We start from the raw sequence: 17067 nt of genomic DNA on the forward strand, positions 1-17067 counted from the left end.
TGAAATAATCTTGTTATCATGGTTTCTTTGGGACATGATAATTGTGTAGTGGATTTCTTGACAGCCTCATGCATAACACCTTAGTACCTGTGAAAATGCACAAAATCTCATGTCTGGTCAAACATTTGTGTATGAATTTAACTACATGGATCATGTCTCCAATTTGAATTCATAGAAATACACTGAACTATTTTAGAAACTATTTTCTATTATTTTTACTGGAATGAAGCAAGATGTTCCCTAATTCTCATCTTATTCCAGATTTTTAAGGTTGAACAAATCCTAAAAATTATCAGCATTCATCACGTCCCACATATGAAGATTTTAAATTATTTAGTTTTATTTTTCAAATGTTTTTGGTGCATTTTTTTTTGCATCAATGTCTGTTAGATCTTTTAGTCGTATTAAGTTGTACACTGCACAAAAATGCAGTTTGAAATCAACACTGTCTTTTTCATGTTTTTGTACATAAGTGATCTTTTATTATTTTGTTGTCCATAAAAAGGTCAAGATTCAGTCCCATGAATTAATTTCATTACATCATATTCTCAGTTCAAAACAACATAAAATTACAAATCATAATACAAAGAATAGAATAGGTAAGTACAGTAACCATATAAACAGTCCACTAATATTGTCTAGTCCCCCCCACCCTCCCACCACTGTCCCACTCAAACTCTAGCACAAAACTCAACAATACATCAGTTAGTATCAGCAATAAAAAAAGTCAAATAAATGTCCCGTTTTTTTTTTTAAAAAGCGCTTCAATGTTCCAATGCCATGAGTTCAGCTTTACCCTCACATAGACTACACAATAGATAATGTCCCGTCCCCTCATTTGCTCTGCAAAACACAACAGACATGCATACAGTTTTCACTGTTCAGCCCCCCCGCCCCACCCCCCATCAATAAACATTCAAGGCCAGAGGATACAATATACGTCAACCATAGTGGTGCATCAATAAAACTTTAAATTTCCACCCTGTTCCTTTGACCCCATGACTGAAATACGGATCCAGCGTTTTCCCTGATAACCCAACCTGTCCAGGAAAGAGGTTTACTTCCAGAGAGAGGCAGGAACTCTCTCCAATTCTTCTGACAGCTCAGATCCCTGGTTCAAGAAGGTAACAGATTTCCATTATTCAAATATCAGAGACACGAAGCACAGGATGAGAATGGGAATCTTCCCTGTTCAAAATGATGACAGGAAGTGAGTGGTGTTCAGTAACCTTCCGCTGCTTACTGAGGCCCACGTGGACTCCCAAAATGGAGTAATCAGATCAGCGCTAGTTCAGTAAATGTTCCCTTTAACAAAGCACAGCTACTAACACTGAAACTGACGGGTCTCCTGAGCAGCGGGCTCCTTCTTGTACTTTTTCACGTCTAGACACAGGGCTTATTCTCCAAACAGGACACTTGTATCCTTGATGCTGGCCTGTATAACACAGTCAATAATAATGAAGAAGACACAGACACTTACATTTTATACCCTTATTACACTTTGGATGCTTTGTACAATAGTGCTGAACTTAAGACCTGCTTTTGTCATGCTTGATCTGATATATATAAATGTGTAAATATACTGTATACTACAGTATGTGTGTGTGTATGTTGTGTCTGAATGTGCGTGTGTGTGTGTGTGTGTGTTGATGTGCAAAGGTGTGTGTGGTGGAACCTGCACCACACCAACAGTGAGAGGCTCAAATATGGCTTGTGTCAGACATGAAGCGTGCTGCCACCCATAAGAGAGCTCCTGTACATTTAGGGCCACAGAGGTTAAAACAGAGCTGGTAGGCATGATGTCCCATCCTGGCACCTGATCTCAATCACATTGTTAGTCATAACATCGACACGCATGGTTCTGAGACAAACAATCCACGCCCCCACACTACGACAAACACGTTTGAATTAACTACATCAAGACAGAAACGCTAGAAAAAAATGTGCTGAGGGTGAATATGAACAGGAGGCTGACTAACTGTGGTGATGAGTGCTACTGGAACAAGACTCTGAAAACAAATAGTGCTGTAAGACTAGAGTTTAACAATCGTGATTCTCATGGTTAATCTGAATAAAATGGACATAACCCTCATTAGTTTGGTGAACTGAGCAGCTATTTTTTCTCGTTATTCTTTTAGAACCTCCAAATCCAACAACAACATCAAAGCTCCAAAAGGTTCTGTTCACCAGAAGAGACAACTAATTACTCACAACCTCCTCAGCAGCTGCAATTCAGACTTAAATGTATAGTTTGACATTTGAGAAATGCTATTATTTGCTTTCTTGCTGAAGACCAGATGAGAAGATTGACACTGCTCTCATAATATGAAGCAACGACAAGCAATTTCCAGCTGAGCACAAAAACTGGAAATGGGGGGGAAAGCAAGTCTGACACTCTCCAAAGGTGACAAAATCCACCTTTTACCTCTGTAAAAGCTTAAATGCTTTATATTAGACATGTTGCAGTTTTATGGGGTGTTATGTGCTGGACTATTTCTTGTCTGGTTGCAGTCACTTCCTGAATGTCTGCATGAGAGCGGTCTAAATCTCCTCAAACACTCAGCAGCAGAGCACACACGCATATTTCTAAAAAAAAAAAAAAAAAAAAAAAAAAAAAAGGTCAAACTTTTCCTTAAATCTGAGTTATTGCTGCTGTAACCGAGCCAGTGCAATCTGTCTAAACTTTTAAAGTCACCCATTAGCATACTGAAGGGCTACAGCTTTCTGTTTCAAGCCAACCAGTCTAATGAAATGTGAAAGTTACTGAATAGACCTGCACTTCGGTAGCTGTTTGACAAATGTCCAAGAAACAGATATTCTCAGCGTGCCTCTGAAAGACCTGTTTCCATTTCAACCACACCATCATTCAAAAAAAATGTGGGTGGGAAAGAGAAACACAGGGAAATCACAATGATTCCCTGTAAGCTGTTGCTGTAATTCTGTGGAGAGTGAAAGGCTACAGCCAGGAAATAACATGGAAGCTGGCCATTCTGTGATCTCTTCAGAGTCAAAAATGAGGGAAAGTATGAGACACCCAACAGCCATACAAGCCATGACAGTATTCCAGACTAGTCCTTGCATTTCCACCATAACTGACACCAAAGGACAGGAGATGGACCCCCAAACCACACAGAGAAAGTAGGTTAGTGTTAGCTGGACAACTTGGGAAATGCCCTGGCAGTCAGATGGATGTCCATTAACAGGTAAACAAGGAGTGGAGGAGGAGAAGGGGCACATGCTTGACCAGCGTTTGTCCACTGGAGAGAGATCTGGTCAAGCTGTGGAGGTATTCTTCATACATACACTCGCAAAAATAAAAGAAAAAATAAAAACACCAATATCGATAAGTCTCCATAAGCCTCCTCCACTCGCAGCTGTCCAAGTCATCAGGATGTCCTTCATTTCTATCAGCGCTCACACAAACATGTGCACGTATTATTCAGGTGTCACAGGTCCATGGAGATATGAATATACACATACACACAACACTTGCATCACACACACATTCACCAACATGTCACACTTTAAACTTACATCTGTGTGCCTTTTTGGACAAAGCACGTTGTTGTTACTTCTTAACTTCAACGAGTGAGCACATTTTAAAGCTGCTATTCAGAACTTCCCCCCCCGTTTAAAACTGCATTCCTGAAGTTGCTTCATCTCAGTTGATTTTAGTGTTTCACCAGCCTCATATAGATGGGCACAGCTAATGACGTATTAAAAAATGTTCTCACCTTTAAAACAGGAAACAGAACATAGGTTGTGTTTGTGTTTAACCTGAAGGTGTGCTGCTTCAAAGACACACAGATGTGACAAAAATCACACATCCTTTTTAGGTCTATTTCTCATCCATACTTTGCAAACATGCTAACATCCTCTTTTTCCACACACATGCATGCATACACACACACATACAGTGCCATTCATACTAACGCAGAGAGGCTGTTGTTTGTTTCTCAGGCATGCTGTGCAGCCAGGTCCTGGTTGATAAAGCGCCGTAGCCTCTCCAGGTACTGACTGTAAAGCTCAATGTCGTTGTGACCGGCTCCCTCCACCCAGAGGGGCTCCACGGCCTTGGGGCAGCGCTCAAACAGGGCGAGGCCATGAGAGAAGTCGATCACCTCGTCCTCTGTACCGTGAATGATGAGCACTGGAGATGGGATCTTTGACACCTTCTCGATGCTGGAAGAAAATATTCAGGAAAGTCAGACACAGAATTCATTTGTCTGTTTATAATGGCCAAGAATAGCAAAAAATATGCATTTCAGTCAATATGTGTTGAGGTACATCGAGTGATTTCACTCCTGAAATCGGCATTTTGAGCTCTGTGCACACCTCGCTTTAACATGCATTTTTGGGTGAGCGTAGTATTAGAAATGGAATTAGAATGCGTCTCCACATGTCTTGAGCGACCACCTATGATGAGACCTCACTTTCCAGTTTTATGCAAATACGGTGCATATATTAAGTATTCATCCCTCTTGGAAGTTTTCTCCATTAGAAACCTCCTCAACGTTGCATCATGGTCAATTTAATTTGGCTTTTTTTTTTACAAGAACTTGCAAAATGATGAAGTAATGTCAGTTAAATGGGTGACTATACAAGTATTAGCCCCTTTCAACTCAATATTTAGTAGATGTACCTTTGGCTGCAATTTCAGCATTGGGCCTGTGTGGATGATCTCAATCAGCCTTGCACATCTGGACACTGCAATTTTATCACATTGTTCTTCACAAAACTGCTCAAGCTCTGTCAGGTTGCACAGGGATCATGAGCAAACAGCCCTCTTCAAGTCCAGGAACAAATTCTCAATTGGATTGAGGTCTGGATTTGGACTCCTCCAGAACATTCATTTTTATATCTTTAAACCATTTCTGTACAGCTTTATCTGTATGCTTTGTGTCATTGTCTGCTGGAAAACAAATCTTCTCCCAAGTCACAGCTCTCTTGCAGACTACATCAGGCTGCCTCCAGCTTTTCCGCATACTTTGTTGCATTTATTCTTCAATAAGCCTTCCAGGGGATGCTGCCAAGAAGCACGATCATATCATGATGATGCCACCACCATGCATAATGGTGGGACGGTGTGTTTGTGATGATGTGCAGTGTTTGGAGTCTGCCAAACATAGTGCCTAGTCTGATAGCCAAAACATTTTGGTGTCACCAGACCAAAGAACCTCCACATGCTTTTTGGTGAACTCCAGTCAAAATTCTAAATGAGCTAATTTCAACAGTGGCTTTCTAATAGCCACTCAAAGGCTGGTGAAGAACAGGCAACAGTTGTTGTATCTACTGTCTCTCCCATCTCAGTTGCTGAAGCTTGCAACTCCTTCAGAGGAGTTATAGGTATCTTGTGGCCTCCCTCACTTGTCTCTTTCTTGCACAGTCACTCATTTTTGAGGTTGGCCTGCTCTAGGCAGATTTTTGCATGTGCCATATTTCTTCAATTCCTAATTAACGGTGGGTTTAACTGTACTCCGAGGGACATTTTGCCTTAGAAATGTTCTTGTATCCATCCCCTGACTGATGGTTTTCAACAACCTTTTGACAAACTTGCTTGGAGTGCTCTTTTGTCTTCACGGTGTAGTTATAGCCCTGAGTACCACCGACACCGTCAGTACCTTCCTGTTACAGGTGTCTTTATACATCTGAGACACATTCACTGCACTCAGATGATTTCCATTTAACTAACTGTGTGACTTCTAGCAGCCACTTTAAAGGGGTTTAAAACGTATGCAGTCACATATGCATTTTATATTTTTAATTTGTTGAGATAATTTGGAAGAATACTGCTTCACACTCAAATAAATTACTTTTCTTTTGCAAACTCTTGTCAAAAAAACTTCTAAGCGGGGTGAATACTTTCTATATGCACTGTAAATATATACATAATTTACATGTCCAAAGACCAAATGTATTGTTGTTTTCAACCGGCGGGAGGCAGCAATGCACTTTGTGTGCCAATGCTTACCAGATATTAAAAGAACACCAACAAATCACCATCTTGGCATTGCCTGTGATCTCACATTAATAAAATACTGTTTGCACATGGATGACTTTCCACTTCTGCTGATTCAAATTACATCAAGTGAGTAGGTGGTCCTTCACTCTAGTCCAGAACACATATGCTGCCAACATCAATTCCAAGCATGATCTGACTGTTCAGATCCCAACGCTTCTTAGGTACATTCACACCAGTACTTAGAGCTGTGATCAGATTACCGAAGTGATGCATTATGCCACATGTGAAGAGGGTCTCTGTCTCTTGAGCACTCTTTGAGTTAAGTGTCTGTAAAAAGGTTGTGGTTTCTTTTCTGGAAACAACAGATGCAGTCACCCTTGCTCACTTAAAATATAGTCAAAATTATCAATTGTTTATCTCTATGCTAATTATTTTACAATTATTGTTAAATGAGTGTATGGCTAGATTCACCACATTACATATAAAGTGTGGTAATATAATACATTTTTTTAAAGAAAAAAATTAACTATTTGTAGAAAGATTTTTTTTAAAAATTCTGTGCATCTCCTTTTGCCATGAAGTAGTGCCACTATTAACTCTATGGAATCCCTAACAAGACACAGTAATATTGCCATATGAAACAGCCCTATTACAATACATGTGCATTCAACCTCAACAGCAACAAACTGCTTCCATGTCACACAATAATGCCCCAACAAGAATTCTGTTGGAAATATCAAACTGTGACAGCATCCAAATTGTGATCAAAGCTGTGTATTTACCAATATACTGGTCAAAAGATGTGTATTTGGAACATGCAGGAGGACAAAAGACAAGTTAAGTATACCACAGGAAAGTCTAAGAAGTTTCAACAAACATTGCCATATTTGTCTTCTCCGCCATCATAAATTATAATATGGTGATGGAGAATAATACAGTTTAGTGTTAGTGTATGATTTCTTTCTTTCTTTCTCTGTCTCAGGGGGGGCGATCTTACTTTGGAAAGGCATCAAAGCAATATGTTTTCTTGGTGTCTGGGAAGGCCACTCTCATGCCTGAGGTGAGAGGAGAATGGAGGACAACAGCAGCACACTCAAACCGTGATGCCAAGTCTACTGTGGGCACGGTGCCGATGCTCTGTCCGTACAGGATGATATTCTCGGGGCTGATGCCATACCTGAAAGACAAACAATTAGATTTCAGTATAAAATACCAGACAAAGCATGCAAATATATCTACCGAGTGTGCAAATTCTCATATGCAGCTCGGTATGGTTCAGTAAACCAGTCATTCAGATGTGACAACAACTAGCCCAGTGTTTTCTGTTAATAATTGACAAAGTTTGAAAGAGAAGTTCTTTAAGGATAATTCCTGTTTATTTTAACCTGGTGTATTTCCCATTAATGTGGCTATTGTGGCTCAAAGGATCATGCATGAGTAAATGTTGGGACAACTACTACAATCTCCCCGCTGCTTTCTAAACAATGTGAATTTTACATGAATAATACTAAATGTTTTGTTAACAAATCTGCTACCTGAAGCGGTGTTAGCATTCTTAATGCTAAATGCATCAGAATCTCCGTCTGGGTAACGTACCACTGACCTAGTCACCTTGCACATCCATCTGCACACGCCACTTTGTTTACGCATTTAACACATGCTGATGATAGAGAAGTAGTAGCAAACAACACATAACTGTTTGAGTCTGCAAGTTCCCGCATTGAAAAACATAACAAGACACACACTGTTCAGATTTCGTTGACGACTACTACACAATAAAGAGAAACTCCAGGTGTAGCAAGCTGCTTTGCAAACTGACACTGGCACAAGCATCAAGTAACTCTGTCTGGCAGACTGTGGTGTACGCAGTAAACATTTCCAAAGGGAGAACAACATGAATCCTATTGGATCAAAACACATGGAACACTTCTTCCTCAAACATATGACCATTCCCCAAATAACAAGACCGAACACCGGAGCACATGCAACACGTTTGTACGTTGTTTAGCTTCAGTTATATTAGTTACTGTTTTTATTATATGCTGAAATAAAACTAAAAAAAAATATGTAACTGAGATACTTTGTACTGTAATATGCAGCGTGACTAGGTTGACCAGTAAGTTATCCCAGATGGAGTTACCTAATGCAATTAGAAAAATAGTTGTTCCAGGGACCTTATTTCTGGGTTTATTTTGGGTTAGATTCTAAACAAAACACTAGGTGAAAATAAAATGATTCATGGAAAAAAAATTATGTTTCTTGAAAGCTGCAGGGAGTTTGCACTTCTTACTATGATATATGGTGTATTGTGCGAATCCTCGTTTCCTTGAATACCTACAATGAAGGTAATAGACGAGAAAACTTAGAATGCTCCAAAGAGCCACAATAGCCACATTAATGAGAAACAAACCTAGTTGAAAGAAACCAGAGCGGCTTGAATTGTTCAGTGTCCTCTGTGTTGCCACCTGGAAATGTTAATTTTCTACCAATATTAAGCTCATTAACCATGCTGGCAGCAGATACATGAAAGAAAAAGTAAAACAGTAGAATTTTAGATGCATCACTTCACATAGAGCCCAGTATGTAGCAGCCAGTCATCAGCCTGTTTGATAATGAGCCACTGTTTAGTTGTGATTGGACTGGCTGGTGGTCAGAGAGGGTGGTCAGCAGGGAATAAAACTTTGTATAAAACCCAGCCAACCAAATGTTATTTTCACAAAAAGTTACTGGCCAGTGATGACTGTGACTGTGAACAACTTATCTAGTCACAACACTTTAATGGGCATTTGGTCCGAGCTGGCTGTTCATTTTAGACCTACATGGAGCGAAGTGACAGTTTCTGCCCGCTTACCGAGAGCGCAGGGCGTGCCAGGCGGCATCAATGTCAGCATAAAGGTTCTTCTCAGAAGGCTTTCCAGTGCTAACACCATAACCCGAGTAATCATAGGAGAAGATGTTGCAGTTGATGCGTGTGCCTAAGCCGATGTAGAAGCTGCTCATCTGCCCCAGGTCTACTGCATTACCGTGGGAAAACAAGACTGTAAACCTGGGAGACAAAAGAGGGAAGAGGGAAGCAAGAACAAGGAAGTTAAGCAGCCGGTTGGGAAGTCAAGAGTTGATGGAAAAACACAAGATATAAGTGTGTGACTGAGAACACTGTATTCCTAAATACAGACAAAACAATGTTGTGATCTGTGTATCCAAGCATGTTCTTTCTCAAGGCTATTGAGGGGGTGGTCTGTATCTTACCTGGCATTGGGGGCACAGCGAATGTACATACATCCAACCCTGTTCCCTCGGCTAGACCTGGTCAGGAATACATCTGTCACATCCAGCTCTCTCTGTGAATACTGGAATTCTGCTCTCTCTGTCAGATGCAGCTTCCACCTTCCTTCACTGCCACCGCTGCCGCCACCACTACTGCCACTGCCACCACCACCACCCCCACCTCCTCCTCCTCCTCCTCCTCCACCACCAGCACCACCTCCACCTGACCTGTCCCCTCCAGTGCCAGTGCCCAGCCGGGAACGCAGTCCTGGGGCTCCAAGAGAGGGCAGAGCAGTCCCAGAGTTGGACCCCGACGCAGTGCCAGCACCAGAACCTGGATCTGGGTCAGGGAGAAGAGCATAGGTGGGCTCTGGAGGGAGGAAAGCCAGTTTGGCTGCAATGCGGCTGGGGCAAGGGGGGCAGCAGAACAGGCAGCATAGCTCTCGTATGGACAGACCGTTCATCTTCTGGTAAAAACATAAACATGTGAGACAGAGTAATTAGTGGGGCAAAAAAAAAAAAAAAACAACAGAATGCGAACCGCATGCAGAAGGAAACCCTTTTACTTCTGATTAACAAAAGGGGCTCACATAGTCTTTTTAGATTTTTGTATCAATATTAAAGTTTAAACCAAATAGCAAAAGCCAAATATTTTATCAGTAAGTAAACGGTTTAAACTGTCATCTAGTAGCTACACTGATAACAAGATGTGATGCGACAGATTTGCATATGATTTTCCTATGTTTATCTCACAGATATTAATAAAAGGAGTGTATTTTATAGTGAGGAAAAACAACTGACTTCACAGTCAGGATCAGTACAGACAAACAGTGACCTGGGGAACACCCTGCATAGATAGTCTGTGATAAACATACCTGGATTCAGAAATCCTTAGGTCTTGAAATCAATTGGCACACAACGGTGCCAAAGTCTTCTAGTCTAGTCACTGAGCCAGCTGGATCTTGATAAACAGAAATGAAATCACATTAATGCAATTTGCTGTCGTGCAACAAGATACTGTACGTGACTGTGTGCACTCACAAAGGCATTATAACCCAAGAGTTATAGAAGCTATTTCTAAAGCTTTTTTGCTGCTTCGCAAAATAGAACATTCAAAACTAATTAAAATAACAAAGACACCCAGCGAAGAACTATAGCATCCTGGTATTACAGCTACGAGGAAAAGATAAGCTCAGTACAAAGTACTGTGATAACGCGGATTCATCCTATGGGTTAAAACGTCTGCTGTTATTGTCATCATTATACAGGTCCTGCAAAGTGTATTAACGCACAAATTACATACATTTAACGACATATATGGACTACATCTGCTAAAATCTCACTACGGAATTTAGATGATTTAAATGCAAGGTACAAGGATGACAAAATACAACACCTCCTCAACAGACACACGGAGCGACTGATATGCTAATGGTAGCTACATGGTTAACAACGATATTAACCTCTAGCGTTAGCCAGTGATGTTGAGCATATAACTGGAGCAGTGTGCCGTCATAGCATACCTGCACCTGGAGGGCGAGATAAACGACGTGTTACTGCTGTAAACGGACACCTGCCGTTGTACAGGTTAATACCGACAACCAGTCAAATTATCATCACTTATCGTTAGCAAGGCGACCAGCTAGCGGCGGCGGCTAGCTCGCTAGCACGGTAGCCTCAAAACGAGCTACTTACCGATTCACAGTAGGGTGGTAGGCAGGCTGGTGTGCCCCTATATGTACACAGAAGCAACACAAGACTTTGAAAATCCTCCTCGTGTCTTGACATGGATGGTTTTACTCAAGAGTGCTGACAGTTGTCGGTGGCTAGCTAGCTGGAATTCATGGCTACCAGATTTTTTTTTTTTTTTTTTTTTACTACTGTCCGACTACAGCCGGCAGTGACGCAAGAGCGTATTCCCTTTTCAAACTTTATTACAATGCAGTGAAATGTATTATTATTTTCACATTTACGTCGCATCTTTAACAATAAACACAAAACTTAACATAATTATGTGTGATTTTTTTAAATTTAAAGATCTAAAAAAATATTTTTCTTCCTGCTGGGTAACGCCATACAGTTAAAGCGGATAAAATAGGCTTGTCTGATGGCTGCTCTTTTTTATAAATTCACTTGCAAGATTCTGTCATAAAACATATTATTTTTCATATCTTAATTTTTCAAATGTCATTTAAAAAGAAAAAGAAGCAAATCCAACATGGGACAAGAAAGCCAAATTCAAAATGAAATTAACTATGCTTTTTTTTTTTTTTTTTTAACCCTCATCAGTACACCTGATTTCCATATGGACTCCGGGGGGAAATAACTTGTCATATTTTTTTATTTACAAGTTGGATTTTTCAGCCCCTTTAGGTAGTTGTCACCCACATAGTTGCCATCACATAAACCAAAACTTATTTGATTCCAACCAGGTTTGTGGTGTATATATAGAAAAATCATTTGGGGTCCATGGGGACCCCAGCCAGACCCCAGGCGGACTGTACACCTATTATTTATGTATGTTTGTGTTATGTTGTTTTTGTGATGACTGCTTCAGTTGCATCGTGTTTCATTTCAATTCAGGAGTTCCTACACTAATATTGTAAACAATACACATTTGTAATCATCAATAGTAATTTCATTGTTTCTTTCATATTTGTATCTATAGATGATACTTGTTTTAGGAAAATATACATTGAGAGGATATGGACAGGTACAGAAATGTGAAACAGATGAAATACTGCTTGGGTCCAGCTAGACCCCAAGTGTACGGATGAAGTAGGTTTTGCCACTTGCTCTGATGAGGGTTAAATGTTAAAAACCCATCCTGTGGCAGTGATTAGACATGAATCCAGATCCTTTACTAAGGTAAAACCAGCCAATCCTCAGTCTAGAAATACTCAATTATAAACAAGTGTCTTGGCTTTAATATCTTATATAAGTGTTATCATGCAGCAGAATGATTTTTTGGTGTTGCATTAGAAAAGGTTGGAATATTTTATGATTTAATTGTCAAAACATAACTTATTATGGCAGCACTGTACGTCATTTTAAGTTAATTCATTCACTGTGCAATACATCGGTGCAATACATCTGTTTACTCTTAGTTCAGTTCATTTTCTGTTAATCTTTCTTGTTATTAGTATTAATATACAATTTACATCTTGTACTTGTGTTATCTTGTTTTATTTTTCTCATTTATTTTAATTCTTATTTTTTCTAGACACTTTACATACTTAAGACACGTTACACACTGAAGATACTTGACACACTTAAGACACTTCACACACTGAGACACTTCACACAAACACTTTAAGAAACTTGCATTTTGTACTTTGCATTTTGCACTTTGTATTCTTTGCTATTTCTATTTTTACTACTAACCTCTGTGCTATTGTATGTATTCCACGAACCTTAATTTATTGCTTTGTACTCTGGCAAAATAATTTCCTCTGGGATGAATAAAGTAGATCTTATCGTATCTTATCTTATTCGGCTTAGATAAATTTCTCTGCTGTTTTGAAAAGTTGAGTTCCTTGATTAAGTTTGTTCAAAGTTGTCTTATGAGTTAGTGTGTAAAAGGAGCTGAGTTAAATTAGCTGAACTTTAGAATCAGACAATAAATTAAAGATATTAAGTTTACTAGTCAACTAGTCACAGAACAACGGTTACAGAGGGACTTGATTTCATTTTACATTATCTCAGTTTGAGCAATTTCTTCTTCATTTAACACTGAAAACGTACAGCATCAGTTGCCTGAGACATTTTCAAACAGAGTCCCTACAAAAACAATCTGTGAGGCTGCTCCTGATTACAGAGAGATACATTATAAGTCTACAGGTGTATTGACTGATTCAATACTAATCTCTGGCATTGTTGGAATTGTTTTGATTATTATGAAAAGAAACAATCAGAACTTATTTTAACAAAGACACACTGCAAGTTACCATCATATCTGTTTCCTCAAACTACAAAAAGAAGCCTCTAAGGAGTTTTAACTGCTGTTTTTGTTTCTTGCAGACTTAATTTAATGAGTTGGGTGACATCCCAGCTGTTCATACCTTTAACTCATTTTAAGTCAAAAGTTCTTAGGTTAATAGAACTTAAAATTCTAAAGTGGTCTGAAAAGAGAAATTACACATTTTAAGTTAGATTAACTAGAAATTTGTGAAACTTGTATATTTACATTAAGTAAGCTATAAGATGAATTGATTGAACTAAATTCCTTAATGTTGTTTTACAGTGTGGATCAGTGTTTTATGACAATGCATAAAATTTTAGAAACTGCCTGTAATTTGAATACAAAACCTCATCTTTGTTTTTACTACCTCCAAACTCGCCTGCCTCCCTGACCCTAAGCCTGCAGGCATGAAAGATAGATCCACTGCCTGCTTTGTAGTCGTAAAGATCCTCATATTACTGCAGTCTGGTAGATGCAGGACTTAAAAAATGGACGAGTTTGGAAGAGTTTTGTCTTTTTCTACAACAGCGGCCCTCAACAAACTGTTGTATCAGCTCTGTTTGCATTGGTCCAGACACATCTGTGTGAGTGCACACATTTATATAAGTGTGGATTTGAAATACAGGCAGGAGGGATTAATGTATGTGTGAGCATGTGAAAATTTCACACATTATGTACATCTGTATGGAATTATGCACAGGCTCTGGCGAAACACTATCCATCTATTTGACTATATTTGCAAAATAAAGCTAGAAAACTGTAATATTTCACTCTGAAATACAGTAGATAAAAAATAAAATAATGAAAATACTAATACAAATCAGTAGTATTTGACAGATGCATGTTACTCCACACATCTCCACAGGTCAGAAATAGCTGGCGTTTAAATGAGCACCTGTTTCTGAATATTTAACACAACATACATGAGGTTCAATATTTGAAATGCACTTGTGTTGCATTTTTTTTAAGGAATAATCCAATTTCAAATCTTTCTTTTTATTGTGTGTCTTTTTTCCTCAGTGAGAGCGGTGGTGCTTCTCTAGCTTTAAAATCTTTTTTTTTTTTTTTTTTGCATATTCTCGTTCAAGATAATGAAGCATTCTGTCACCTATAGTATGCCAAAGCCTGTTATTTATTTTACAGAATGTTGCATATAAATGTATTATTTCCCAATGATGTAGGGCTTATTCAATAATGGCTTGACACAGTGTGTGTGTGTGTGTGTGTGTGTGTGTGTGTGTGTGTGTGTGTGTGTGTGTGTGTGTGGGTGGGTGTGTGTGTGTGTGTGTGTGTGTGTGTGTGTGTGTGTGTGTGTGTGTGTGTGAGAGAGAGAGAGAGAGAGAGAGAGAGAGAGAGAGAGAGCTCCTCCATTCATCATTGATCCACTGCAGGACTGTGTTTCAGGGGGTGTGAATTATGGGCCCCTGTTGTCACTGTGCCTGCTCTGCGTTGGACATTTCACCTCGCCACTGTAAATCTAAAAAAAAGGGGATTACATTTTGCTGACTCCTGATTTCAAAGCCGTAGCCCGAGCAAGTGCAGACAACTGTCCGGTGTCCCTGACAGAAGAAGACTTAATACTGCGCGCAATTGCACGATTTGGGATTTTTTTTTTTCTTGCAAAGGGTTTGAACAATCAAAGGCTGCCGGGGAAAGAAAACGCATTGTGGGGCACAGAAGAATCTCACATCTAGGCTGTTTCTCTCTCTCTCTCCAGAGGGGAAAAAATAAAGCGTTTGGTAGTTGACTAGGCGTTTTGGACGCGCTCGATAAACGGTGATGCTACGGCGACGCGCAGGAACCGTAGAGGGAAGAGACAGGTGAGGTGCGGCTGAGGAGGAGCGTTTATTTCCAGCACAAGCGTTGGATACCGAGAGCGGTGGTATCCATCACCCCGCTTTTTTCTCCACACAGAGGAAGGAGAGCGACCGCAGAGGGCGAGTTGGCGACTGGCACCTGCCTCAGCCTCCCATACCTGGCCATCTGGTGCGGTGAGTGTGCCAAAAATGATGGAACCGAGAGATGGATATGTGTCAAAGGGAGAGACTGTGGAGGGGGAATGGATGGATGGATGGATGGGTGGATGAGGTGAACAGGTATACGGTGCGCAATTTTATTAGTGCCACCGATGCTGCATTATTAGTCCTCCGGGTTGAGCCAGTGGATGTGTGTGTTTGGCACCGTCTGGACCTCCGTGGGCTGCTCTTTGTGTCTGCTGCAAGTTTGATGTGTTATGTTGCATTTGTTTGTTGCATGTCATTGTTCTTTCACGTGTTGCATAGGGTGTTGCAATGCTATCCCAGTGATGCCTCAGCAAAAAAACTGGAAAGAGAGCCTCACAATACCCACTGGAGCACTGCATTGCAAGGACGAGAACAAAGCCTGATTAAAATGCTTATTTGGATCATGATCCAAATGAGGCGCATTCCCAAGCAATGGTAGATTTTATAGCTCCCCTGTGTATTTTTTATGAAGTGTTTGCTGAAGGTTTTTTGGTTAAGATGAGCAAAGGTCACGTGTGATGGTTTGGAAGCCATAAAGTCAAGTGATTATGTCATTTATCACTCACAGGACAGGCGTCATAAATGCACAGAGTGAGATTTTAAAGAAAAGTTAAAGTACTGATGAAGAAATAGCTGTTGGCACCCATCTCTTCGTGTTTTGCTGCATATAACTGATGTCAGTGCAGATCCAAACACTGAAGGATACTCCAGTGAATAGTGCCCTTTGTCCAAATTGTGTACAGTTATGAGAACTTGCCACAGAAATTGCCCATAACCTCACTGCACACTCACTCCAACCTCCATGGCCTAAGTTAAAGGCTCACTCACTGATGTCCCAGCTCCCTTTCTGAGAGATTTAGTAGTTATATGTAATTTACTGTTTACAACTTCATCCTTCATACTAAATGCTATCAAGTTCCACAGAAGGACTGTAACGGCTCCCAGCTGCTGTGCTTTATGTTTGTGTTTCTATGTGAGTTGAAAGGCAAAAAGGGCTGGCAGGAGACAAAAATAAATAAATAAAAAAAGGTGCAAGGGGTTGGAAGGGGAGGATGAGGAGGAGGAGATGGAGAGACAGAAACACAGACAGACAGATTGGGGATACAAAGGATAAAGTCTGGCAGATAGCAAGCTGGCATATAGGCTATAGGGTGGAGCGGGGGGGGGATCGGCAGAGAATGTAAAAGACAGAGAAAGAAATGATGGAGCAAAGAGCAGCGAGTGCAGAGGGAGAGGGGCTGCAGACAGCGGTCTGAGCGGGTGTGAATGGTTTCCCTGTTATCCCTGCTGCCCACATAGACAGCCACACAGCAGCCGTGTGAGCAGGTGCTAACCCCACCACACAGCCACCGCAGGGAACAACAGGTGCAGCCACTATTTCCTTCAGCCTCCCTTTGGAAGTCCATCTAACACCCGCCCATCCCGCACACACAGCTACGCCAGACACCAAAACACCCACAGCCCCCCTGTCGAAGGGAGCCAAACGGACACTCCAATCCACAGTTAGGAATAAAGGCCAGGCTCGAGGGATTTAATTATAAAATTAATTATGCCATAAACAACGTTGGAAACACTTGGAGTGATAAAGCAGAGCAGAGCTGCAGGTAAAGGCAATCTAAGAGAACCTCGGGGTGAGACAATTGCCCACGGGGACATTTAATGAGCTCTATTGATCACACAGGACCCTATTCAATCACATATGCTAAGCCGCAAATGTGGCATCTCAAGCACGGAAGAAAAAAAAATTAGATTGGATTGCAGTATAATACAGCTTTACCTCAAAGAGAGTAAATCAAAGGCAGATTAGTGTGTTAGGGTTGCTAAGGAGCACGTTTCTATAAATGTGTAGAATGACAGTCTGAGATCTTGTGTGT

General features: G+C 40.5%; 2 protein-coding genes across 2 annotated transcripts in view; one reads left to right on the top strand and one right to left on the bottom strand.

The window, feature by feature from the left end:
- Positions 1–450: 450 nt before the first annotated feature.
- LOC111571407 (alpha/beta hydrolase domain-containing protein 17A-like) lies at positions 451–11114 on the bottom strand. The gene is made up of 6 exons (XM_023274533.3): positions 10925–11114; positions 10105–10190; positions 9212–9696; positions 8814–9008; positions 6960–7139; positions 451–4182 (listed from the first exon to the last, which is right to left on the bottom strand). Exons 3-6 carry the CDS (start codon positions 9691–9693, stop codon positions 3957–3959), a joined length of 1083 nt encoding a protein of 360 aa, XP_023130301.1. The 5' UTR covers positions 9694–9696; positions 10105–10190; positions 10925–11114; the 3' UTR covers positions 451–3956.
- A 3452-nt stretch (positions 11115–14566) lies between these two features.
- Positions 14567–17067, top strand: part of LOC111580339 (semaphorin-6B-like) — a 32808-nt gene continuing 30307 nt past the window's right edge. Inside the window, exon 1 of the mRNA XM_023288056.3 lies at positions 14567–15181. The gene's annotated coding sequence lies outside the window, so the exon portion shown is untranslated. The remainder of the gene's footprint in view (positions 15182–17067) is intronic.

This window comes from Amphiprion ocellaris, chromosome 10, assembly GCF_022539595.1.
Source record: "Amphiprion ocellaris isolate individual 3 ecotype Okinawa chromosome 10, ASM2253959v1, whole genome shotgun sequence".
NCBI lineage: Eukaryota > Metazoa > Chordata > Actinopteri > Pomacentridae > Amphiprion > Amphiprion ocellaris.

Bases quoted from the DNA above. Each gene is read 5' to 3' on its own strand.
- LOC111571407 (XM_023274533.3), bottom strand. From the start codon at position 9,693: ATGAACGGTCTGTCCATACGAGAGCTATGCTGCCTGTTCTGCTGCCCC. The intron at 9,009-9,211 runs GTAAGATACAGA...TTTGTCTCCCAG, and splicing joins CGCTGTGCCCCCAATGCCAG to GTTTACAGTCTTGTTTTCCC. The intron at 7,140-8,813 runs GTAAGCGGGCAG...TTTGTCTTTCAG, and splicing joins TGGCACGCCCTGCGCTCTCG to GTATGGCATCAGCCCCGAGA.